Here is a 24,814-nt window from a genome sequence, read left to right on the forward strand (position 1 = left end):
AAATTTATTCGACAAAATCCAACACCAAGAACAGACATGAACGAGCAACAACAGGCTAAACGATACGGTATGCTAACGTGACATAAACACAAACGGAGAGCTGAGAACGGGCCTGACGTAACATTGACAGTTATCCAAATAACTATAACCTATATAACACCTTCATCAAAACCATCTGTGTCACTCCAAATCATTAAATCCATCGATCGTCCTTTATGTCAACAATGCCAAGTGCGCGCCGCTGACGGCGGTTGCACTTCAAATTATTCCACACTTCCATATAACTATGTATAAATTATATATCAAATAACTATTGTAAAAGCAATAATATTATCAAACCATCTGTGTCACTCCAAATGATTAAATCCATCGATCATCCTTTATGTTGAAAATTCCGCATGCGCGCCGCGCCGCTGACCGCGGTTGCACTTCAAATTATTCCACAGGCCCATATGACGATATATAAATGATACATCAAATAACTATTATATAAGCAATAATATTGTCATACCATCTGTGTCACTCCAAATCATTAAATCCATCGATCGTCCTTTATGTCAACAATGCCGGGTGCGCGCCGCTGACGGCGGTTGCACTTCAAAATATTCCACAGGCCCGTATAATTATAAAAAAACAATTTCATCAAACAATTTCTGTCACTCCAAGTGATTGAATCCCGTGATCGAATCCTTTGTCCTTTATGTAAAACACCGCCTCGTATGCGCCCCCCCACCCAAACTATAAAAAAAAAAAACGAGATTTATAGTCCGAAAAATACGTTACTATTTTAAAATAACGTGATTGGATATGTACAACAGCCAAATTAATTTACACCACATTCAAAGGCACAGACAGAATGCCATCATTTTTAATTTTTTTATACAGGTCAAAGTTTATCATTGGACAATGGTTCATTTGAATCTTGCAGCTAACATTTGCTTCATTTTGCAACAGCTAAGAAGCGAGTGTGAAACACCCATGACAGGGAAAAGTAAGAGTTTTTTTGTAAGCATTAGTCGTTTAAAAAGAGGTCATAGCTGCAGTAATTTTAATGAGTACCGTTTTTTTTCGTGTATAATGCGCCCCCATGTATAATACGCACCCTAAAAATGGCATGTTGATGCTGGAAAAAAGCCTGTACCTATGTATAATACGCACCCAATCTTTTTTTTTTTTTTTTTTTTTTAAGTCCCAATGATCGTCACATACGCAGGGAGGCAATGGGTCACATTTTTATAGTCTTTGGTATGGTCTTAACTAGGCTGGATGTAATTTTTTTTGTTGCCGTTGATTTCTCCGACTGCTCGTAAAGGCACCACCGCGATCAGTGCGGACATGTGAAAAAGGCGTGCGGACGTGAAAAAGGCGGCTCTGTATGGGAGAGATGTTGAAGAGGAATAAAAACACCCTTGGAAACCAAAACTTGCCCCTCGTCGTGACTCGGAGCCGCAACAAATGTTTTGGATTTGTGTAGGGTACATTGTGACAGCAAACGAGCAGGTGATCGAGCAAGCGTCTGATACGAGAGCATTGCGGTCGTGTGGAGCGTATTTGAAGTGAACAGCAGAGACGAAAGGAACAAGGCAAAGTGTTGTGAAATAAAATATTACCTGTAATACGCATTTTGTTGTTTGCTGATGTTATTAAACTATCACATTCATTGTCAGTCAAGAAGAGAAGAGGACTATTCGCATCGGATCCATAGTGTGCATGCGCAGTGATACTGCCTCGGTATGACGTCCGGTCCGTGATGGATATTAAAAAACAAACAATATTTGACAATAACACACCATCAAGGATTGCACCATCGCATCAAACGATGTGTCGTCAATTATGAATTTTACTGACTAAGTGTGTTGGGCAGGATGGCTGAATGCGATGCGCGATTGACAACAAACAAGAAGAAAGGTGATTTCAAGTTTTATTTCGAGGGAGATTTGTCATGTCTCGTCCCCAGTTTTGCTATGTGTCTAGGTTGCCATAGTTTCTGTTCGCGTCGCCCCTCTCTTCCTGTGTCACCTCAATCGATGTAACGTGCTTTGTATTTAAGTCCTGTCTGCCCCTCGCTCACCGTCGGATCATTGCATGTGTTACTGTCATGATGTCTGTTTGGTTTCTGTTCCTGTCTTTGGTAATGTCACCCTGTCTTTTTGTTCCACGTCTTTGTCAGTCAGTTCTGTTGTTGGTTTTGTTGTACCATGATTTTTAAAATAAATTGTACCCATGTATAATGCGCACCCCAGATTTTAGGACAATAAATTAGTTAAATTCCGCGCATTATACACAGAAAAAAACGGTATTTTATTTCTATTTCTCTGAAGGTCATCGTGGAGCCCCTTCTGGCGATCCCTGGGCTGAGGAGCCTCAACTCTCGTTCAGAATGTGACGCGGAGAGTGGACGGTGCCCATGACCGATCTGGAGACCTTTGACATGATGTCCAAGGGAATAAATGACAAACAGGATGCAAGACTGAATGACAGAATGATTAAGCTTGCAATTGGTTAGACAAAATTTTGGATGTCTCCCCCTCACTCTTGATAGCTTACAAATGGAACCTGTAGGGTTCTGTTTGGTTTACTTCAGGCGTGGGCCAACTTTTTGACTTGCGGACCGATTTGGGTTCTAAATTTTGACCGGGGGGCCGAACCAGGCGCAGGTGGATGTGGTGTTTGTGTGAAGTAATATAAATCAGTGGTCCCCAACCACCGGGCCGCGTACTAGTTGTGGACTCCCCTTTTACGTGCCTGCTCTGCTCACAACACAACAACGCCGCGCACTGCTCCCGGAAAGAGGAAGCAAGCAACAATGAACTGGATTTCAAAATAGTCGTGTCTAATGTCCGAGGTCAAACACGGCGATATAAATCGATTTTACGTTTAGCATCGATGCCAATAAATCGTAGAGCATTATATCGATTAATCGATGTGTATCGATGAATCGTTACATCCCTATTCATTATAAATTTATTATTTATTTATTTATATAAATGTATTATTTATTTATATAAATGCCGGTCCGCGAAAATATTTCTGACATGTAACCGGTCCGTGGCGCAAAAAAGGTTGCAAGGGTCATTTTATAAAAGGTTTTTACTTTTAGTAGATACTAAAGCATGGATATTAAAAAAAAAGTTTTTTGAAAACAAATGCATTTATTAACAGCATTAAAAAAATATTTCACCAAAAAACTACTATCAGTGATTCTTATTAAATACGACACTGTGATGATGAATAGCATTTTCCATCACTTCAGCGCCTGTTGGTCAGATTTATGAAATATGTTTATCTAATGAGGCGAAATCACATCCAACCGCAAACATTCTGACCAAATTCATCATCTTGAAGAATCAGTGAAAGAATACATCTAAATAAAGTAATAAAGAAATCAATAGTATTGTTGGTTTCCCTTTTTTGCTAGTGCCTCATAGTCTGGAGTAAAATTTGTTGTGGTAATTCTTAGGATAGAGTCGAGGTGTCGGTCCGTTAACCTAGATCTGTGACGGGCTTTGTTGACGTTCATGTGGCTGAACGTCTTCTCACACACGTAGGTTGAGCCAAATTGTCCACTCTTTTTTAACATTCGGCACTCAGTGTGCACCTTTCTTTTCTTTGGGAATCGGGCCACTCATTTTAATGGAAGGATTCCAGGGGAAGGTTTGTGGGTGGCATTAACGTAAAACTGTATCTGAAAACTCAGCGCGCGAATTACGAGAATATTGACGTCACAGCCGACACTCGAAATTCGGCACTGATAGATGGAATTACTACGTACTACTGAGTACGCACACGCACTTGTGAGTGTGCACCGAGCTTTGTGACACGTCTCCCGGGAGTAAATGCGTGGACATTATACTCTTTCATCACAGCAACATCTTCATTACAAATCAAACAGACACACTTTCTGTTGATTTCTTTGAAGAAAATGAGTACATTTTCCCAACGTGTTTGAAATATTCTACACTCACTTACTATTTTGCGTTTCTTCGGTGCAGCCATTCTGGGGACTCGCGGTAAAAGTGTTTCTTCGCTTGATTTCATTTGTGTGGCGGCCTCCATCTAGTGTTGAAACTGAGAAGTGCAAACGAGTTGAGCTCAAGCTTCTTGTGCGGGCCATATTCAATTATGTTTTCAAAATTTGCTGCGGGCCAATAAAAACTGGCGGCCCGCGGGCCGTAGTTTGGACACCCCTTCTTTTTTGCTTGATTTACAAGAGGAAAAAAGTCCTCAATTCAATGTTGTCTACTCTTAATTCCACTTTTCTGAGACACTGTTCATAATGCCTTGTATACAGATTGCAAAGCAGTCTTCTGTTGGGAGGGGCTGATTTGAAGACCTGCATGTTTCCAAGACCATGGACAGGTATTATTAATTTGACATCTGTACTGTAGATTAAAAAAGGACAACAGTGAAGGCTATGCGATGGCTGCGCACAATGTCGACATTTTTTTTCTGTTGTAGACTCTACACAAATGACAATGACAACGTTCAATATGTCTGCTCGTGTGACTTGGGCAGAGGGCCCTCAGGAAGACTGCTCTGATAGCGCTGGTAAATAAAAATATAAACCTGTCTGCTCGTTCCTGTGTGATTTTGGAAAGTACATCAGGACTTTTGAAATATTTTCTAAATTTCAGCGACGGCTCTGTCACAATAATGCGACCAGCGGGGTGTAGTTGCGCAGTCGGCGACGCGCTACGGTTGCACGTTCGGCGGCGCGCTGTAGTTGCGCGATCGGACAAAAATGTACAATTGAAAAAACACTTTAAAAAGGCGTTTTGCGCTTGGAACGGGGTAAATTATTTTCCATTATTTATAAAGGGAAACGTCGAATTCGGAATTCGAACGATTCACTTCTCGAATAGCCTTCTGGAACGGATTGTGGTTGAAAACCGAGGCTCCACTGTAATCCCGAGGTCTACAATGTGTGGTGCCTGATGTCCATCGAGTTCATCTTTGTAGAAGCTATTGGCGACACGCACAGAGGCCACGGATGATGAAACAAGGACCACAATGGCTTTAAAATTAAAACGGGCTCCGGCGCTGAGTAGCAAAGGGGGCTATCAAAACCCCAATTAAATTGTTCAATTAAATAGCCCCTATTTTTAATATTGTATGTATACTTTTACATTTTTAAACATGATTTAAAAACATTGCACATTTAGATTTGTGATGGTTGGATAATGTTTGAAAAAATATTTTTATTTAGGTTCAATTATCGTTTTGGTTAATTTTAGCATCAAAAGGTGTACTTATATCTGCAGCTAACATAAGTATGACTGTTACTGAAACCTACTTTTGTATTTAAAAAAAAAACGATGTAAATTTTCACACCCTGGACCATCACTAATCAAATGCATTTTCACAACATCCTGGAACTACACAAAGGTAAGGATCACAGGTTAAATGTATTGAAGAGAACCTCAATGTTGAATAGACGTCTAGCTGTCCAAATGATCACTAGCTATTAGCGCAATTAGTGCTAATCGCGCCAATAGCTATTAGCCATCATTCGAACATCTACGCAATAAATGTCTGTAAAACATTTTCACATATACTGTTTTTTTCCGTGTATAGTGCGCCCCCATGTATAATACGCACCCTAAAAATGGCATGCTGATGCTGGAAAAAAGCCTGTACCCATGTATAATACGCACCCAATTTTTATGAATTTTTTTTTATGAAATCTTTTTTTTTTTTTTTAAGTCCCAATGATCGTCACACACGCAGGGAGGCAATGGGTCCCATTTTTATAGTCTTTGGTATGGTCTTAACTAGGCTGGATGTAATTTTTTTTGTTGGCGTTGATTTCTCCGACTGCCCATAAACGCACCACCGCGTTCCGTGCGCGCACGGGAAAGAGGCGTGCGGACGTGAAAAAGGCGGCTCTGTATGGGAGAGACGTTGAAGAGGAATAAAAACACCCTTGGAAACCAAAACTTGGTGATTTCAAGTTTCATTTCGAGGGACATTTGTCACGTCTCGTCCCCAGTTTTGCTATGTGTCTAGGTTGCCATAGTTTCTGTTCGCATCGCCCCTCTCTTCCGGTCCGCGATGGAGATTAAAAAACAAACAATAATTGACAATAACACACCATCAAGGATTGCATCATCGCATCAAACCATGTGTTGTCAATTATGAATTTTACTGACTAAATGTGTTGGGCAGGATGGCTGAATGCGATGCGCGATTGACAACAAACAAGAAGGTGATTTCAAGTTTTATTTCGAGGGAGATTTGTCATGTCTCGTCCCCAGTTTTGCTATGTGTCTAGGTTGCCATAGTTTCCGTTCGCGTCGCCCCTCCCTTCCTGTGTCACCTCAATCGATGTAACGTGTTTTGTATTTAAGTCCTGTCTGCCCCTCGCTCACCGTCGGATCATTGCATGTGTTACTGTCATGATGTCTGTTTGCTTTCTGTTCCTGTCTTTGGTAATGTCACCCTGTCTTTTTGTTCCACGACTTTGTCGGTCAGTCCTGTTGTTGGTTTTGTTTTCTAAAAAAAATAAATAAATAAAAGAAAAATAAATAAATAAAAAAATTTGTACCCATGTATAATGCGCACCCCAGATTTTAGGACAATAAATTCGTTAAATTTTGCGCACTATACACGGGAAAAAACGGTAGATGTCTAATAGACGCCATCACAGGTTTGAATGACTATAGACAGATTTGAATGACTATAGACCTGTTGCACTGACATCTGTGGTCATGAAATCTTTCGAGAGGTTAGTGCTGAACCACCTGAAGAATGTCATGGGCCCCCTGCTTGACCCCCTCTAGTTTGCCTAGCGGGCAAACAGGTTGGTGGATGATGCGGTCAACATGGGACTGCACTAAATCCTGCACCACCTGGACACCCCAGGAACGTACGCCAGGATCCTGTTCGTGGACTTCAGCTTGGCGTTCAACACCATCGCTCCTGACATCCTCCAACAGAAGCTCATGCAGCTTGCGGTGCCTGCCTCCACCTGTCAGTGGATCAACAGCTTCCTGACCAACAGCGTGACAGCGTGTGAGGCTGAGGGGCATCACATCTGACACCCGGACCACCAATACTGGAGCCCCCAGGGGTGCGTCCTCTCCCCACTGCTCTTCTCTCTCTGAACCAACGATTTCTCCTCAGGTGACTCTCCTGTGAAGCTCCTGAAGTATGCAGATGACACCACTCTCATCGGACTGATCCAAGACGGTGATGAGACTGCGTACAGACAGGAGGTGGAGCGGCTGGTCCATTGGTGCAGCCAAAACCACCTGGAGCTGAACCCGCTCAAGACCGTGGAAATGACAGTGGACTTCAGGCGTGACCCTTCACCAATTTTACCCCTCACTATCCGCAGTAATACTATTCTCTCCACAGACACCTTCAAGCTCCTGGGACCTGAAATGGACTGGCCACATAGACTCTGTCCGGAAGAAGGCCCAGCAAAGGCTGTACTTCCTGAGACAGCTCAAGAAGTTCAACCTGCCGCGAGAACTTCTGAAGACGTTGTACACTGCCATCATCCAGTCTGTCCTCTGCACCTCCATCACTGTCTGGTTTGGATCGGCCTCCAAACAAGACAAGCACAGACTGCAACGGACAATCAGGACTGCAGAAAAGATAATTGGAATCAACCTCCCATCTATCCAAGACTTGTACCTGTCCAGGACCAGGGAACGTGCAAGGACCATCTCTACAGACCCTTCTCACCCAGGTTGCAGTCTGTTTGAACTACCGTAAATTCCGGACTATAAGCCGCGACTTTTTTCCAAACTTTTGAACCCTGCGGTTTATACTCAGGTGCGGCTTATGTAAGGATTTTTTCGTGATTTTTGTGATGACTTGATCACTTCAGGATTCAAGATTCAAGAGTTTTTTATTCGCCATGTTTGAGCGTGGCGGCTCGGTGGAGCACTGGGTAGCACGTCCGCCTCACAGTTAGGAGGGTGCGGGTTCTCCTTTGTCGGTCAGTCCTGTTGTTGGTTTTGTTTTCTAAAAAAAATAAATAAATAAAAGAAAAATAAATAAATAAAAAATTTTGTACCCATGTATAATGCGCACCCCAGATTTTAGGACAATAAATTCGTTAAATTTTGCGCACTATACACGGGAAAAAACGGTAGATGTCTAATAGACGCCATCACAGGTTTGAATGACTATAGACAGATTTGAATGACTATAGACCTGTTGCACTGACATCTGTGGTCATGAAATCTTTCGAGAGGTTAGTGCTGAACCACCTGAAGAATGTCATGGGCCCCCTGCTTGACCCCCTCTAGTTTGCCTAGCGGGCAAACAGGTTGGTGGATGATGCGGTCAACATGGGACTGCACTAAATCCTGCACCACCTGGACACCCCAGGAACGTACGCCAGGATCCTGTTCGTGGACTTCAAAATAAAGTCGCGTCTAATGTCCGAGGTCAAACACGGGGATATAAATCGCTGTTTACGTTTAGCATCGATGCTAATAAATCGTAGAGCATTATATCGATTAATCGATGTGTATCGATGAATCGTTACACCCCTAACAAACAACAATCACATGTGAAAAATGGCAAAAAAAAAAAAAACTTTTCACTTTTATACACTGCGGTATCTTGAAGAAAAAAACAACAACAAAAATACTATTTTGAAACACTACTATGGCTGCTGCTTATTCTGGCTGTGTTGCTTGTGACTATTATGAGCTTTAGTAGGAATGCACGCTAGGTGACCTGCGTCAAAGGGCTCTAAACCCTTTCTCTTACTCTGCCATGTGACTCAGAGATTACACAAAGCAGTGGCGCTGTTTGGACCATCTGCATAGTATTAAAACCCAATCAATCAGCATTTAAATTAAATTCTTCTGACATTTTGCTCACCAAAAACAAGTTGTAATGAACGTGAACTTTTAATGCATTTTATTCAGAAGGTTACTTTGGACCCCGAGGCTTAAATGGCGACAGACGAAGAAGAAATAATGCGCCGAAGACGACGTGCTAGTTTGTGTTTTGAACATTTCACGGATCACGCACACACCCTCATCATGAAAAACAGACGAAGAAATGCGTTTGATGCAGGTTTTAAGTTAAAAGCAATCGATTTGGCTAAATGGCGGCGCGGCGTATTTATGGATTTTTACGCCCTCCGGGCCGCTCTAGCAGGAAGCAAGAGCGAGACAGACGAAGAAGAGATAATGCGCTGAAGAAGAGGTGCTAGTTTGTCAAGACGGTTGCGTCACTCTTTTCTTTATTTCGTGGCCCGTCTACTCTGGATCTATACGTGTCGCTCGCTAGTTTAATGTAATTTAGCATTTCGTGCATGAATAAAATTAACATGAACAGACCCTCATCACACTCGAAGAAATGCATAAAAGCGACGACGAAAGAGAGACTGAGAAAGTGTGAGGCGAAGGATATCTAACGCTATTCCAATCGGACGCTGAGGAGGAAGACTTCGATGGTTTCAGTGCACTGGAGGAAGATGAAGACGATGAAACTCTTTTTTGACTTTTAATGGTATGTTTTTTAACGAGCCCTGTTGGTGCTGTAGTACCGTGTTGCTGCTGTGTTACCGCCGCGTCTCAGTGACTTTTACCGGGTATGTTTTTTTTAATCCAGCCCTATTACTTTTGTGTTACTTCCGTGTTGCTGCGGTATTACTGCCGCATTACTTCCACGTCGCGAGCAGTGTTTGGAAAGAAATGTTAAGGTATGTTATTAAAACTTTAAAAAAGCTTTCTGTGTCCAGTCTTTCTTTGTTAATAACTCGGGTGCACACTTCCATGTTGCTGCGGTATTACTGCTGCGTCACAGGCAATGTTTAGAAAGACATATTAAAGTATGTTATTAAAACTTTAAAAGGCTTTCTGTGAACGCTCTTTCTTTGTAAAAAACGCGTGTGCACGTGCGGCTTATAGTCCGGTGCGGTTTATATAAGAAAAAAAACTAAAATATCCTCAGATTTTAGCTGGTGCGGCTTATAGTCCGGTGCGGCTTATAGTCCGGAATTTACGGTACTCCCCTCCGGACTGCGTTATAGAGCTCGGTACGCCAAAACCAGCAGACAAAGAGACACCTTCTTCCCTCAGGCTGTTGCTCTGATGAACTCACACCACTCAGTCATTACTGTGCAATAACATCCTGCTCTCCACACCTTTTTTGAATTTGTCTACACTGTAATATGTGTCCTCTCTGCATCCATTGCAGCCTGGTCATCCTGGATAAGGGCTAACCTTCCCATCTGTGGTCTCTTCTCAAGGTTTCTCATTTCCCGTAGCTGGAGTTTTGAGTTTTTCCTTGCCCTTTTGGGAGTTTAAGATCAGGGGATGTTTGAGAATATTTGCCATTTTTCACATGTCCTGAGTGTTGTTAGTCACCTAAATGTTGAACAGAGGATGTGATTTACCGAAGTCAAATTCTTTGTTTGGCACGCTCAAACATGGCGAATAAAAAACTCTTGAATCTCTTGAATCTTGAATAGACGCCTATCCTGTAGACGTCTAAAAACTTTCACATATGTCTATAGTATAGACGTCTATTAGACGTCTATTAGACGTCTATACTATAGACGTCTATTCTTATTACACTTTTAGACCATTTTTAGACGTGTTTTAGCCGAGACGTCTGGGTAGCATATACGTCTAACAGACGTCTATTAGACGTCAAAATGCTCACAGGATTAGGGTTAGGTTTAGCTGATATGCATGCAACTCTACAAACATCATAAACTCATTGCCTTTTGAATCCTTAAATTACATTTATAATTACTATAAGTAAACTGAATAAAACTTACGTCTTCATCAATCTCCAGTTCCAGGCCCATATCTCGAAGTTTCCCTTCAAACTCCTCCCTTCTGAAGTTTTTTTGATCTTCTTGGCCACTAAAGTTCTCTCCTAGGGAGTGTAGATCAACATTGGATAGTGTTGAGGTTTGTGAAGATAATGAACCTTTTTCAGCAGAGGGTGGATGATGGCTACGTCGCAGGCTGCGTGCAACAGCATTTTCTGTCAGCAAATGTGTTGAGTATCGAATAGAACGTCCCGTCGACGATTTCTTCAAAGAATAGGTGAGAACATAGTCCACATGCCGCTGACCATCTTGAAAGTAGAGACCGTGTCGACAATGGGCATTTTCCTCTGGGGTTAGAGTCTTCAGCAGCTAACAATATTTACAAAAGACAGGCAGACAGTGAGAAAGTTAGTTACAGTTTATACGTATTATACATACTAGGGGTGTAACGATACATCGATACACATCGATTAATCGATATAATGCTCTACGATTTATTGGCATCGATGCTAAAGGTAAACATCGATTTATATCGCCGTGTTTGACCTCGGACATTAGACGCGACTTTATTTTGAAATCCAGTTCATTGTTGCTTGCTTCCTCTTTCTGGGAGCAGGGAGCAGGGAGCAGTGCGCGGCGTTGCTGCACGTGAAAGGGGAGTCGACAACTAGTACGCGGCTCCTGGGCTGGTGCTATGGCTAGTGTCCAAAAAGACGAGGAAATTGGCTCCCCTTTAGGCTTCAAGTCATTCGTTTGGAAGCACTTTGGATTCCAAAGAAAAGATGGCTCAACGGACAAGACACGTGCAGTTTGTAAATCCTGCCATGCGGTGATCAAATATTCAGGGAGCACAAATCTCGCCGCACATTTAAAGAAAAAAACACGACATCAAAGTTCAGTGTTAAAGTAAGCAATTTGTATACTACAATACTCTTGTAATTTCCTAAATAAAGAGTTTGCAGTACCTTGTTGATTTTGCGTATGAATTGTTATAAATCAGGATATTGTTCTATATTTTTTATTAAAAAATATATATATCGATCGTAGAGCACTATATCGCGATATATCGTGAATGAATCGCAGCAGGCTTTAAGATATCGGCAAATATCGTATCATAGTTCTTTATATCGATATTATATCGTATCGTGACAAAACCCGCGATTTACACCCCTAATACATACGTATATATACACACACACATATATATATAGTGTGTGTGCGTGTGTGTGTGTGCGTGTGTGTGTGTGTGTGTGTGTGTGTGTGTGCGTGTGTGTGTGTGTGTGTGTGTGTGTGTGTGTGTGTGTGTGTGTGTGTGTGTGTGTGTGTGTGTGTGAGAGACAGGACTGTCTCAGAAAATTTGAATATTGTGATAAAGTTCTTTATTTTCTGAAATGCAATTAAAAAAGCCAAAAATGTCATACATTCTGGATTCATTACAAATCAACTGAAATATTGCAAACCTTTTATTATTATTATAATATTCAAACTTAATATTCAAACTTACGTCCGTCCGCCCGCCCGACCCCGTCCTTTTTCTATACCGCTTGTCCCCACCATCAAATATGAAATATTAAACGCTAAACCTGATGTAAGTTGTACAAATAATGTGCAGAAGTTGTATTGCTCCATTTTAAACAACCAATGATCTATGTGAAGTGTGGCTATTTCTGTAACCTGTAACCTAGAAGTCTATATTAGGTTATTCCATTGCCCTTATATAGATGCCAAAATTAAATCCATCAAATATGAAATATTGAACCCTAAACCAGCTTTAATTTGTAGGAACAATGTTGTATTGCTTTGTTCGAAACGCTAGGCGCAGACATGTGCATAAATTGTGCGCCACCGTAAAAAAAACAACAAGAAGAAAAAGAAGTCGAAGTTGAAATCGAAGTAAAAGTGACTGCAGCAAGTAAACTGCAAGACAAAATTAGAAAAAGACACTAAGGACAGCTGCTTTGAGGTGAGTCTTCCAGGTTTGTCAGTAAAAGCTGTTGTTTTGTCCTGGAAAGTTTGTCCATTTGATTATCAATGGATTTCAAGCTTGGACTTAAGTTGTGGCTTGCCTGCTAGCTAGAACTTATTATTCTATTATTATTATTTTTCCCATAATTCGCTACGTGACAACCATAATTTTCGGACTATAAGTCGCGTTTTTTTTCCATAGTTTGGGTGGGGGGGCGACTTATACTCAGGAGCGACTTATATATGTTTTTTTTCACAAGTTTTTACTTGATCATTAACACATCACTTACTTACAAGTATAGTTGACCACTTCACATGTTATTTTTAGTATAGTTGATCACTTCACATGCTTTGATATCTTTATCTTGAACATATTCAAAACATGAAAAATAGAGAGAAAAAATCAAATACAGTAATTAACACTTCAAAGCGCCATATCCTCTGGACATGTCCTCAGTCACCAGGATGACATAAAGGACAAGAAATTTGATCGATGGATTTAATGATTTGGAGTGACACAACTGGTTTGATAATATTGTTGTTAATGTGATAGTTATTTGAAATATGGTTTATATATCGCTGTATGGGCCTGTGGAATAATTTGAACTGCAGCGCGGCACACGGCATTGTTGACAAAGGACGATCGATGGATTTAATGAATTGGAGTGACATAGATGGTTGTATAAACGTGTTATTTATGTAATAGTTTTTTTTAAATTACTGAATGTTACGTCAGGCCTGTTCTCAGCTCCTCGTTTGTGTTTGTCACGTTAGCATACCGTATTGTTTAGCCTGTTGTTGCTCGTTCATGTCTGTTCTTGGTGTTGGATTTTGTCGAATAAATTGCCCCCCAAAATGCGACTCATACTCCGGAGCGACTTATCTATGTTTTTTTTTCACATTTTTGGGCATTTTATGGCTGGTGCAATTTATACTCCGGAGCGACTTATAGTCCGAGAATTACGGTAAATGTTTCAGTTTGAATAATCTGGAAGAGAAGCGCTCCTGACACAAACGTTAATGGTTAAATCTTAATCGTAGTGGTATTTTTAAGTAAATAAAATCTCAAGTGAATCAAATCTTTTTGAAAGTTTATAACTGTATGTGTAGCCTACATTTAAAAAGCAAATGATATTTTTGACAAGAGGTTATGCCGTATGCATTTACAATTCATATGTGAATTCAAAACTAATGTAAATAATGGCATTGCTTTTGCAGATATCAGCTGCTCGCTTTCAAAATTCGCCATGGGTATTATAAAGGAAAAAAACAAAATCAAACAGTAAGTATAGATCTCAAATTTGGGATTTTCTGATGGCAAAGATGTAATGGGACGTGAAAAGGTAGATTTTTATCTTCTGATGTCTTTAAAATGTGCACCTAAATTTGTTTTGCGCTCAACCGGGCCCGGAACTCTAAGGCAAATCACTTCAAAAGTTAAAATTGTGTTGTGTTATGTTAGCAACAGTGGTTAATGGGTGAATTGTCAAGTCAGAGATCTTTTTCCCTTTCCCTCTTTTTCAGACTTCAAGCCTGGAGAAAAGAGGACCATCTGTATTAAAAACTGGCCGGACTCCACAAGGTACAGATTGCTTTTTGATTTATTTTTGATTGTAGAAGTAATCACAACTGCCTTCCGTTATCTTTGGAAATGTATCTGTTATTAGTGGTTTGAATATACTTATCTATGCTTAGCTCCTGTCGAGCATATGCAAAAGGCGTATGTTGTAATTGGAATCTTCAATATGGAACTTGCATTTATGACATGTTGACTTGAGTTTCACACTCCGGAAACCGGGGCAGATATCAAAGTGCAAAATAAAACCCAGGTTTACCCTGTACATTTTCATCATTTGGATAATAACTTGTAGAACAAGCAATTTTATTTCTAAACAGTACTATTTTAAAATAATGGTATTGGATATGTAGAACAGCCAAATTAAATTGCAGCACATTCAAAGGCACAGACAAAATGCCATCATTTTTTTCAAACAGGGCAAAGTTTATTAGAAAATGGTTCGTTCGAATCTTGCAGCTAACATTTGCTTTATTCTTCAACAGCTAGGAAGTGAGTGTGAAACGCCCATGACAGGGAAATATAAGAAGTATTTTTTATGTAGGTATTAGTCATTTAAAAAGAGGTCATAGCTGCAGTATTTTAAGTGAGTATTTTATTTCTATTTCTCTTTATTCTCAGAGTTTCTGAAGGTCATCATGGAGCTCCTTCCGGCAATCCATGGGCTGAGGAGACTCAACTCTCGTTCAGAATGTGACGCAGAGAGTGGACGGTTGCCGATGATTAATCTAGAGACCTTTGACATGATGTTCAAGGAAATAAATGACAAACAGGATGCAAGAATGAATGACAGAATGATTAAGCTTGGAATTGGTTAGTCAAAAATTTTGATGTTGTGGTCCCCCCCCTTCACTCTTGATAGCTTACAAATGAAACCTGTAGGGTTATTAATTGCTGTACTGTCAAACCTACTGACTTTTCAGTTATTTTTTTGCTTGATTTACAAGAAAAAAAGTCCTCAATTCAATTATGTCTACTCTTAATTCCACTCTTCTGAGACACTGTTCATAATGCCTTGTATGTGTTATTTATTTTAATCTTTTGTAATGTGTACCTTTTTTTGTTTGGACCCAAAGTTTTATACTTTTGTCAATAAACTAACTAACTAACTATACAGATTGCAAAGCAGTCTTGTGTTGGGAGGGGCTGATTTAAAGACCTGCATGTTTCCAAGAACATGGACAGGTATTATTAGTTTGACATATGTACTGTACATTAGAAAAGACAACATTGAAGTTTTACGATGTGGTGTTTGCTCTCAATGTTGAAATTTGTTTTCTGTTGTAGATTTTACACAAATGACAATATGCGTGGTGGTGAAACTCGTGCAAAGAGGGCGCACAAAAAGACTGCTCTGATAGGGCTGGTAAATAAAAAAAATCCTTGTCTACTCGTTCCTGTGTGATTGCTTTATGTTTGAAATGTGTGTAACATACATGACATACATCAAGAAAAAATATTTCATAGGTCGTTTTATTTTTCCATATTCATATTTCTTTTACAGAGTAATCCCAAGGTCTACAATGATTTGTGCCTGATGTCCATCAAGTTCATCTTTGTAGAAGCTGTTGACGACACTCAGAGGCCACGGATGATGAAACAAGGACCGCAATGGCTTCAAAATTAAAACAGGCTCCAGCGCTGTGTTGCAAAGGGGGCTATCAAAACCCCACAAGAGAGTGATGTTTATATTGTTTCCCCCTTGTGTTTCGCCGAGCTGGTTGTTTTGTTTATTTGATATGTCCTACATAAAATATGTATGTATTTATATTGTAACTTACCGTTTTTTTCCGTGTATAGTGCGCAAAATTTAACTAATTTATTGTCCTAAAATCTGGGGTGCGCATTATACATGGGTACAAAAAAAATTTAATTTTTTTTTTTTATTTTATTTTTTTTTTTTTTTTTTTAAGTCCCAATGATCGTCACACACGTAGGGAGGCAATGGGTCCCATTTTTATAGTCTTTGGTATGGTCTTAACTAGGCTGGATGTAATTTTTTTTGTTGGCGTCGATTTCTCCGACTGCCCATAAACGCACCACCGCGCTCCGTGCACAGAACGGATGCGCAAGACACGTCAGCTATATAAAGAGCGAGAGTTGTTTTCTTCGTATTAGTTTCAATTCACAGTTTAATTAGCAGTTTCAATCAGCAAATAACAAAATGCGTATTACAGGTAATATTTTATTTCACAACACTTTGCCTTGTTCCTTTGGTCTCTGCTGTTCATCCTAAAACACAAAGGCGCTCTTTAAGCAATGCGACAGTGAGCGCCCGGCGCGCTGCACCAAATTAAGCTCCCTGCGCAGTGCGCACTGAGGTCCACTTAAATTTTAGAAAGTACATCAGGACTTTAAAAATATCTTCTAAATTTCAGCGACGGCTCTGTCACAATAATCGAGTTGGGCGGTCGGCGGCGCGCTACGGTTGAGCGTTCTCTCTTGCGTTCTCTCGCTCGCTCTCTCTCGCTCTCGCAAACACGCGCACACACGCACACACACGCAAACCGGATATTATACGGAGGCCGCCATTACAGATGCGCAAGACACGTCAGCTATATAAAGAGCGAGAGTTCAGTTCTCTACCTAAATCCGTATTACAGGTAATATTTTATTTCACAACACTTTGCCTTGTTCCTTTCTTCTCTGCTGTTCACTTCAAACACGCTCCATGCGACCGCAATGCTCTCGTATCAGACGCTTGCTCGATCGCCTGCTCGTTTGCTGTCCCGTGCGCGCACGGAGCGCGGTGGTGCGTTTACGGGCAGTCGGAGAATTCAACGCCAACAAAAAAAATTACATCCAGCCTAGTTAAGACCATACCAAAGACTATAAAAATGGGACCCATTGCCTCCCTGCGTGTGTGACGATCATTGGGACTTAAAAAAAAAAAAAAAAAAAAAAATTAAAAAATTCATAAAAATTGGGTGCGTATTATACATGGGTACAAGCTTTTTTCCAGCATCAGCATGCCATTTTTAGGGGTGCGTACTATACATGGGGGCGCACTATACACGGAAAAAAACGGTAGTAGTTTTGTTCTATTAAATAGCCCTCATTTATTAATATTGTATGTATATTTTTACATTTTTAAACATGCTTTAAAAAATTGCACGTTTATATTTGTGATGGTTGGATAATGTTTGAAGATTTTCTTTTATTTAGGTTCAATTATCGTTTTGGTTCATTTTAACATCAAAAGGTGTACTTATATCTGCAGCTAACAAGTATGACTGTTACTCAAACCTATTTTTGTATTTAAAAAAAAAAAACGATGTAAATTTTCACACCCTGGACCATCACTAATCAACTGCATTTTCACAACATCCTGGAACTACACAAAGGTAACGATCACATCTTAAATGTATTGAAGAGTACCTCGATGTTGAATAGACGTCCAGATGTTCAAATGATTACTAGCTATTAGCGTGATCAGCGCTAATTGCGCTAATAGCTATTAGCCATCATTCGTACGTCTACGGCTCTACGCAATAAACGTCTAAAAAACGTGCATTTATAGACGTCCAATAGACGTCTATCGCGTAGACGTCTAAAAAACTTTCGTCTGCTCCGTAGACGTCTATAGTGTAAGACGTCTATTAGAAGAAGAAGTTGAAGAGGAATAAAAACACCCTTGGAAACCAAAACCTGCCCCTCGTCGTGACTCGGAGCCGCAACAAATGTTTTGGATTTGTGTAGGGTACCTTGTGACAGCAAACGAGCAGGTGATCGAGCAAGCGTCTGATACGAGAGCATTGCGTTCGTATGGAGCGTGTTTGAAGTGAACAGCAGAGACGAAAAGAACAAGGAGTCGGAGTCAGCTTTATTGTCAATTCCTTCATGCCAAGACACACAAAGAAATCGAAATTACGTTTCCTCCATCCCACGGTGACGAGACACAGTACACGAGTAACATACAGGTAAACAACGGGGGAGAGAGTTCAGGACCCCAAAAGCCTGGAGATCACAAACTTCGCCAGAGGCGAGCAGTGCTTGCATCCCACCACAGAGTCCCGGCACCATTCGCACATTCCACCTCTTCGCGATGTTTCCCCTCGTACAATGGCCCGGTCCGCCCGATAGCACGCTAGCCGCTCCAGATGCACAGCTGTTACGCATTGTCTGGTTCGTAGATCTCAGCAGGCATGTTGATGCCCAGCGATCGAACGTTCGCCAGAAGAAAGGAAGGCACGGCCGGGCAAGCTGGGTTGGCCGCCAGCCTGGCCCGGACGCCCCCGCTCTCGCCCCTCTTCAGCCTCTTCGCACACCGCTTCCGACGCTTCAGGACGGAGCAGACCGAGCGCCTTTAATGTCCCCGCTTCAAAGTCCAGATCGCCACAAAACTCGCTTTCGCCGATGTCGAGCAGAACCAGCCCGCTGTACTTGTAGCACAACCTGGTGCGACGAGACGAACACACAAAACTGTCGGAGAAACCCACATTAAACGACAAAACAAAACACCGTTTGGGACAGAGAGAGGCAGCTGCGTGTCCACGCGCCGCCATCTCAAAGTGTTGTGAAATAAAATATTACCGTTTTTTTTCCGTGTATAATGCGCCCCCATGTATAATACGCACCCTAAAAATGGCATGTTGATGCTGGAAAAAAGCCTGTACCCATGTATAATACGCACCCAGATTTTGACTCCTACTTAAGTCGATGAACGTAAAATTATTTCAGTAAAAAGATCATCTTTGGGAACAACCGGATGTTCTGCCGGTCAGTATCACTGCGTATGCGCTAGCATACTCAATAGCGAAGAAATTTTTCGGATTTGTGTAGGGTACATTGTGACAGCAAACGAGCAGGTGATCTAAAGCGTCTGATACGAGAGCATTGTGTTCGTATGGAGTGTGTTTGAAGTGAACAGCAGAGAAGAAAGCACATCTGTAATGGCGGCCTCCGTATGATACCCGGATTTAAAAAAAAAAAAAATTGAGAATTTTTTTTTTTTTTTGTACCCATGTATAATGCGCACCCCAGATTTTAGGACAATAAATTAGCAAAATTTTGCGCATTATAAATGGAAAAAAACGGTACCTGTAATACGCATTTTGTTATTTGCTGATTGAAACTGCTAATTAAACTGTGAATTGAAACTAATAGGAAGAAAACAACTCTCGCTCTTTATATAGCTAACGTGTCTTGCGCATCCGTTCTGCGCATCGGATCCATAGTGCGCATGCGTAGTCATACTGCCTCCGTATGACGTCCGGTCCGCGATGGAGATTAAAAAACAAACAATATTTGACAATAACACACCATCAAGGATTGCACCATCGCATCAAACGATGTGTCGTCAATTATGAATTTTACTGACTAAGTGTGTTGGGCAGGATGGCTGAATGCGATGCGCAATTGACAACAAACAAGAAAAAAGGTGATTTCAAGTTTTATTTCGAGGGAGATTTGTCATGTCTCGTCCCCAGTTTTGCTATGTGTCTAGGTTGCCATAGTTTCTGTTCGCGTCGCCCCTCCCTTCCTGTGTCACCTCAATCAATGTAACGTGTTTTGTATTTAAGTCCTGTCTGCCCCTCGCTCACCGTCGGATCATTGCATGTGTTACTGTCATGATGTCTGTTTGCTTTCTGTTCCTGTCTTTGGTAATGTCACCCTGTCTTTTTGTTCCACGACTTTGTCGGTCAGTCCTGTTGTTGGTTTTGTTGTAACATGATTTTCTTTAAAAAAAAAAAAAAAAAAAATTTAATTGTACCCATGTATAATACGCACCCCAGATTTTAGGACAATAAATTAGTTAAATTTTGCGCATTATACACGGAAAAAAACGGTATATTGATCTCCTTATATACTCCCTTTAAAAAGGGGAAACTATCAAAACTGAGACTGAATGGACAAGAGAAAACGGTATTCCATTGCACTGTTTTTACACACTTCAGCCATTTGTTTCTTTTTCCACAATCAAACTAAATTACTAAAACAAATGAAGAAAAATGTCACCACTGTCTGTCACTATCGATGTCAGGTCATCTATGAGATCACTTCCACTTTTAACTTCTGGCAACACTTAGATGACTAAACCTCACATGAAGTTACATGCGTAGGTACTCCACCCATTAAGAACGCAGAAGGATAGAGCTCTAATAAGTTTGTTTTATTTGGATTGATGTACTTTGAAAAAGAAAAAAAAAACACATGGAATAAACTATCATATTCACAAACTGAATTTGTACTTCATCACATGGAACAAAGACACACATATTGCAAACGCCACACAGCTGTCGGCTAACCATACATCTGAAATTCACTAGGTTTTGTGACGCACAGCAGTTTTTTTTCGTAAAATGTCCCAAAATCAAAATAGGGAATAAACTCTTTTGCATGTTCAATATTTTCCAGGAGATGAATGTCAAAGTGGCTAGATGATAACAGCATCATACTACTACTACTACTACTACTAGTACTACTAGTACAGGCTTCCACTTTTATAAGACTATAGGTACATTTCTTTACAATATCAGACAAAACTGCATCAGCCAGTAGAGTGTAATGTAATGTAAAAATAAAAGTACAACTGTATGCCTTACACTCACCTCAAATTTGCCATGGAAGACAACATTTTGCAGAAAATGTGGAATCTGCTGCACTGAAGATCCTGAAAGGTCTGTAAGTTCTGCCTCATCTTTCATTGTTGGTAGTGACACTAATGTGTTGAAGAGGAAATAGTAAGGTTGAATATCCTAACTGTCTTTCTTCTTACATGTGTTGTCTGGTAGTTGACATATTTCATCTTTCAGTGGATCTGGAGTCAAATTATCCTTATACCTCTAATGGAATGATTGTCCCCCTTAAAGCTCAATGTAAAGAGAGCTGGTCTCCGTCTGTTTCTGTCACCATGTGGAGCGGCAGTGCTGACCCGCAAGCCTTGCTACTTGAGAAGCTGAATTTGAGCCAACATCTAAACTTAGACAACCATAAAACCCTGATGAGCACAAGGCAAACTCCCTCACTTCCTGTCAAAATCAACATGACCCTCTGTCTTCCTCCTTCGCTTACAGCATTGGGAGGGGACAGATGCTGAAAGGTCAACTGTGATTCAAACATTTTGAAGAAATAAAAAACCTCCATACAGGAAATGACAAACAGTCCCTGCCTATCTCGTCATAAGTCAAAGAATGCTGATAAAGGAGTGTCATCACAAATTGTACTGTATTAAGTTTTATTTTGTATTATTTTTATTTCTTTATTTAATCTTGACTTATCTAAGTGAGGTAAGTGTGTCGACTTGGCAGCATACAATAGAATAAAACAAAACAAATTTAAAGCAAATACAAACACATAAATTGTACAGTACAATACAGTTGCATAATGCACTGAATGCATGTGAGTCAACATTTACAGGTTAAATTAAGCAAAAAAAGATTGGCTGGAGTGCAATTTTTGGTTTGAGTTGTAAATGGACATTTATTTCCTCTCCCTTCTCTTTTGTAAGTCAGTTGAAATTGTAGCAGGTAAAAAGCATTAGTGGATAAAATGCACATACCGTAAATTCCGGACTATAAGCCGCACCAGCTAAAATTAGGGGATATTTTAGTTTTTTTCTTATATAAACCGCACCGGACTATAAGCCGCACGTGCACATGCGTTTTTTACAAAGGAAGACCGTTCACAGAAAGCCTTTTTAAAGTTTTAATAACATACTTTAACATGTCTTTCTAAACATTGCCTGTGACGCAGCAGTAGTACCGCAGTAACACGGAAGTGTGCACGCGAGTTATTAACAAAGAAAGACTGGACACAGAAAACCTTTTTAAAGTTTTAATGACATACCTTAACATTTCTTTCCAAACACTGCCCGTGACGCAGCAGTAATACCGCAGCAACACGGAAGTAACACAAGACTAATAGGGCTGGATTAAAAAAACATACCGGTAAAAGTCACTGAGACGCGGCGGTAACACAGCAGCAACACGGCAGTACAGCACCAACAGGGCTCGTTAAAAAACATACCAGTAAAAGTAAAAAAAGAGCTTCATCGTCTTCATCTTCCTCCTGTGCACTGAAACCATCGAAGTCTTCCTCCTCAGATTGGAATAGCGTTAGATATCCATCGCCTCACACTTTCTCAGTCTCTCTTTTGTCGTCGCTTTTATGCATTTCTTCGAGTGTGATGAGGGTCTGTTCATGCTAATTTCATTCATGCACGAAGCGCTAAATTACATTAAAGTAGCGAGCGACACGTATAGCTCCAGAGTAGACGGGACCACAAAATAAAGAAAAGGGTGACGCAACACAATGTCATCAACATCGACTGCCATTAGCTGAAAAGCGGCATCATATGCATTTCTTTTGTCCCCCGTAATGACGGTTTGTGTCTAAAAGCTTCCTTTCAGTAATGTCCGTCTTGATCTCGTTCTGTCTCTTCTTTGTGTGAATTATACAACACTATTCGCCTATCAAAACAAAAACTAGCACGTCTTCTTCGGTGCATTATCTTTTCTTCGTCTGTCTCGCTCTTGCCTTCTGCTAGAGCGCCTCCTAAGTCCAAAATCCATAAATACGCCGCGCCGCCATTTAAGCTCTATTTCCCTCTTTGACAGCCAAATCGATTGCTTTTAACTTAAAAGCTGCATCAAATGCATTTCTTCGTGTATTTTCCATGATGAGGGTGTGTGCGTGATGCGCGAAATGTTCAAAACACAAACTAGCACGTCTTCTTCGGCGCATTATCTCTTCTTCGTCTGTCTCGCTCTTGCTTCCTGCTAGAGTCCCCCCTGAAGGGCGTAAAAATCCATAAATACGCCGCGCCGCCATTTAAGCCTCGGGGTTCAAAGTAACCTTCTGAATAAAATGCATTAAAAGTTCACGTTCATTACAACTTGTTTTTGGTGAGCAAAATGTCAGAAGAATTAAATTTAAATGCTGATTTATTGGGTTTTAATACAATGGAGATGGTCCAAACAGCGCCACTGCTTTGTGTAATCTCTGAGTCACATGGCAGAGTAAGAGAAAGGGTTTAGAGCCCTTTGACGCAGGTCACCTAGCGTGCATTCTTACTAAAGCTCAGAATAAGCAGCAGCCATAGTAGTGTTTCAAAATAGTATTTTTGCTGTAGTTTTTTCTTCAAGATACCGCAGTGTATAAAAGTGATCAAGTCATCACAAAAATCACGAAAAAATCCTTATATAAGGCGCACCTAACTATAAGCCGCAGGGTTCAAAATCTTGGAAAAAAGTTGCGGCTTACGTATAGTCCGGAATTTACGGTATATCAGCATGTCCAAAGTCCGGCCTGCGGGCCAAATCCGGCCCCTTGTCAGATTTCATACGCCCCGCAGCTACGGCCTTATACCGTAAATTCCGGACTATAAGCCGCGACCTTTTTTCAAAGTTTTGAACCCTGCGGCTTATAGTCAGGTGCGGCTTATATGAGGATTTTCTCGTGATTTTTGTGATGACTTGATCACTTGAAGATTCAAGATTCAAGAGTTTTTTATTCGCCATGTTTGAGCGTGCCAAACAAGGAATTTGACTTCGGTAAAACACACCCTCTGTTCAACATTTAGGTGACTAACAACACTCAGGACATGTGAAAAATGCCAAAAAAAATAAAATTCACTTTTATACACTGCGGTATCTTGAAGAAAAAACAACAACAAAAATATTATTTTGAAACACTACTATGGCTGCTGTTTATTCTGGCTGTGTTGCTTGTGACTATTATGAGCTTTAGTAGGAATGTACGCTAGGTGACCTGCGTCAAAGGGCTCTAAACCCTTTCTCTTACTCTGCCATGTGACTCAGAGATTACACAAAGCAGTAGCGCTGTTTGGACCATCTGCATTGTATTAAAACCCAATCAATCAGCATTTAAATTCAATTCTGGCGTATTTATGGATTTTTACGGCCTCCAGGGGGCGCTCTAGCAGGATTGCTTCTTATTATTATTATTGCGTGTTCGGGCAATAATGCGCAAATGAACAAATGCTTAAAAAAGTTATTTTTTGTTTTTCAAAGTCAAAGTCAAAGTCAGCTTTATTGTCAATCTCTCCACATGTCACAACACACAAAGAGACCGAAATTACGTTTTTCTCTATCCCACGGTGACGAGACACATAACACGATAGACATACAAGTACGCGACACAATATAAAAACAAGAAGGCAGAAATTCAAACAATCAATAGTAAGAGTGATGAATAAATAATAAATAAACAGATAACACAATAAATAAGAGGAGCAAAACGGAGCCAGCAAGCATAGCGCAAAAGTAAAAAACATCATAAACAAAAAAAGCACAAACAATAAATAATAAGAGTAATAATAAATAATAAATTTATTGCTTGGAACGGATTAAATTGTATTCCCATATTTCTAATGGGAAAACATGATTCGGAATTCGAACGATTTACTTCTCGAACAGCTTTCTGGAAACCGAAGCTTCACTGTATTTGTAATGGGAATAAAAAAATTGGAATTCGACCTATTCGCTTCTCGAACCGCCTTCTGGAACGGATTGTGGTCAAAAACCACAGACGCAATGCTGAGGTCCCCAAACCGGACACCC

The 24,814-nt window shown here is 40.5% G+C and overlaps 1 protein-coding gene across 7 annotated transcripts in view; it reads right to left on the reverse strand.

Moving 5' to 3' along the window:
* Positions 1–21,252, reverse strand: part of LOC133157566 (anoctamin-1-like) — a 149,053-nt gene extending 127,801 nt beyond the window's left edge. For 2 of the 7 annotated variants that reach the window (XR_009715031.1, XM_061284211.1), the window contains exons 1-2: positions 20,843–21,252; positions 10,754–11,119 (exon numbers count right to left, since the gene is read on the reverse strand). Coding sequence is in view for 6 of the 7 variants with exons in the window: in XM_061284211.1 (XP_061140195.1) it covers positions 10,754–11,119; positions 20,843–20,938 (462 nt within the window). In the remaining variant the exon portion in view is untranslated. The remainder of the gene's footprint in view (positions 1–10,753; positions 11,120–20,842) is intronic. The other 5 variants (XM_061284207.1, XM_061284205.1, XM_061284206.1 and 2 more) reach the window with 4 other exon arrangements.
* Positions 21,253–24,814: the final 3,562 nt, after the last annotated feature.

This window comes from Syngnathus typhle, linkage group LG7 (genome assembly GCF_033458585.1).
Source record: "Syngnathus typhle isolate RoL2023-S1 ecotype Sweden linkage group LG7, RoL_Styp_1.0, whole genome shotgun sequence".
Taxonomy (NCBI): Eukaryota; Metazoa; Chordata; class Actinopteri; order Syngnathiformes; family Syngnathidae; genus Syngnathus; species Syngnathus typhle.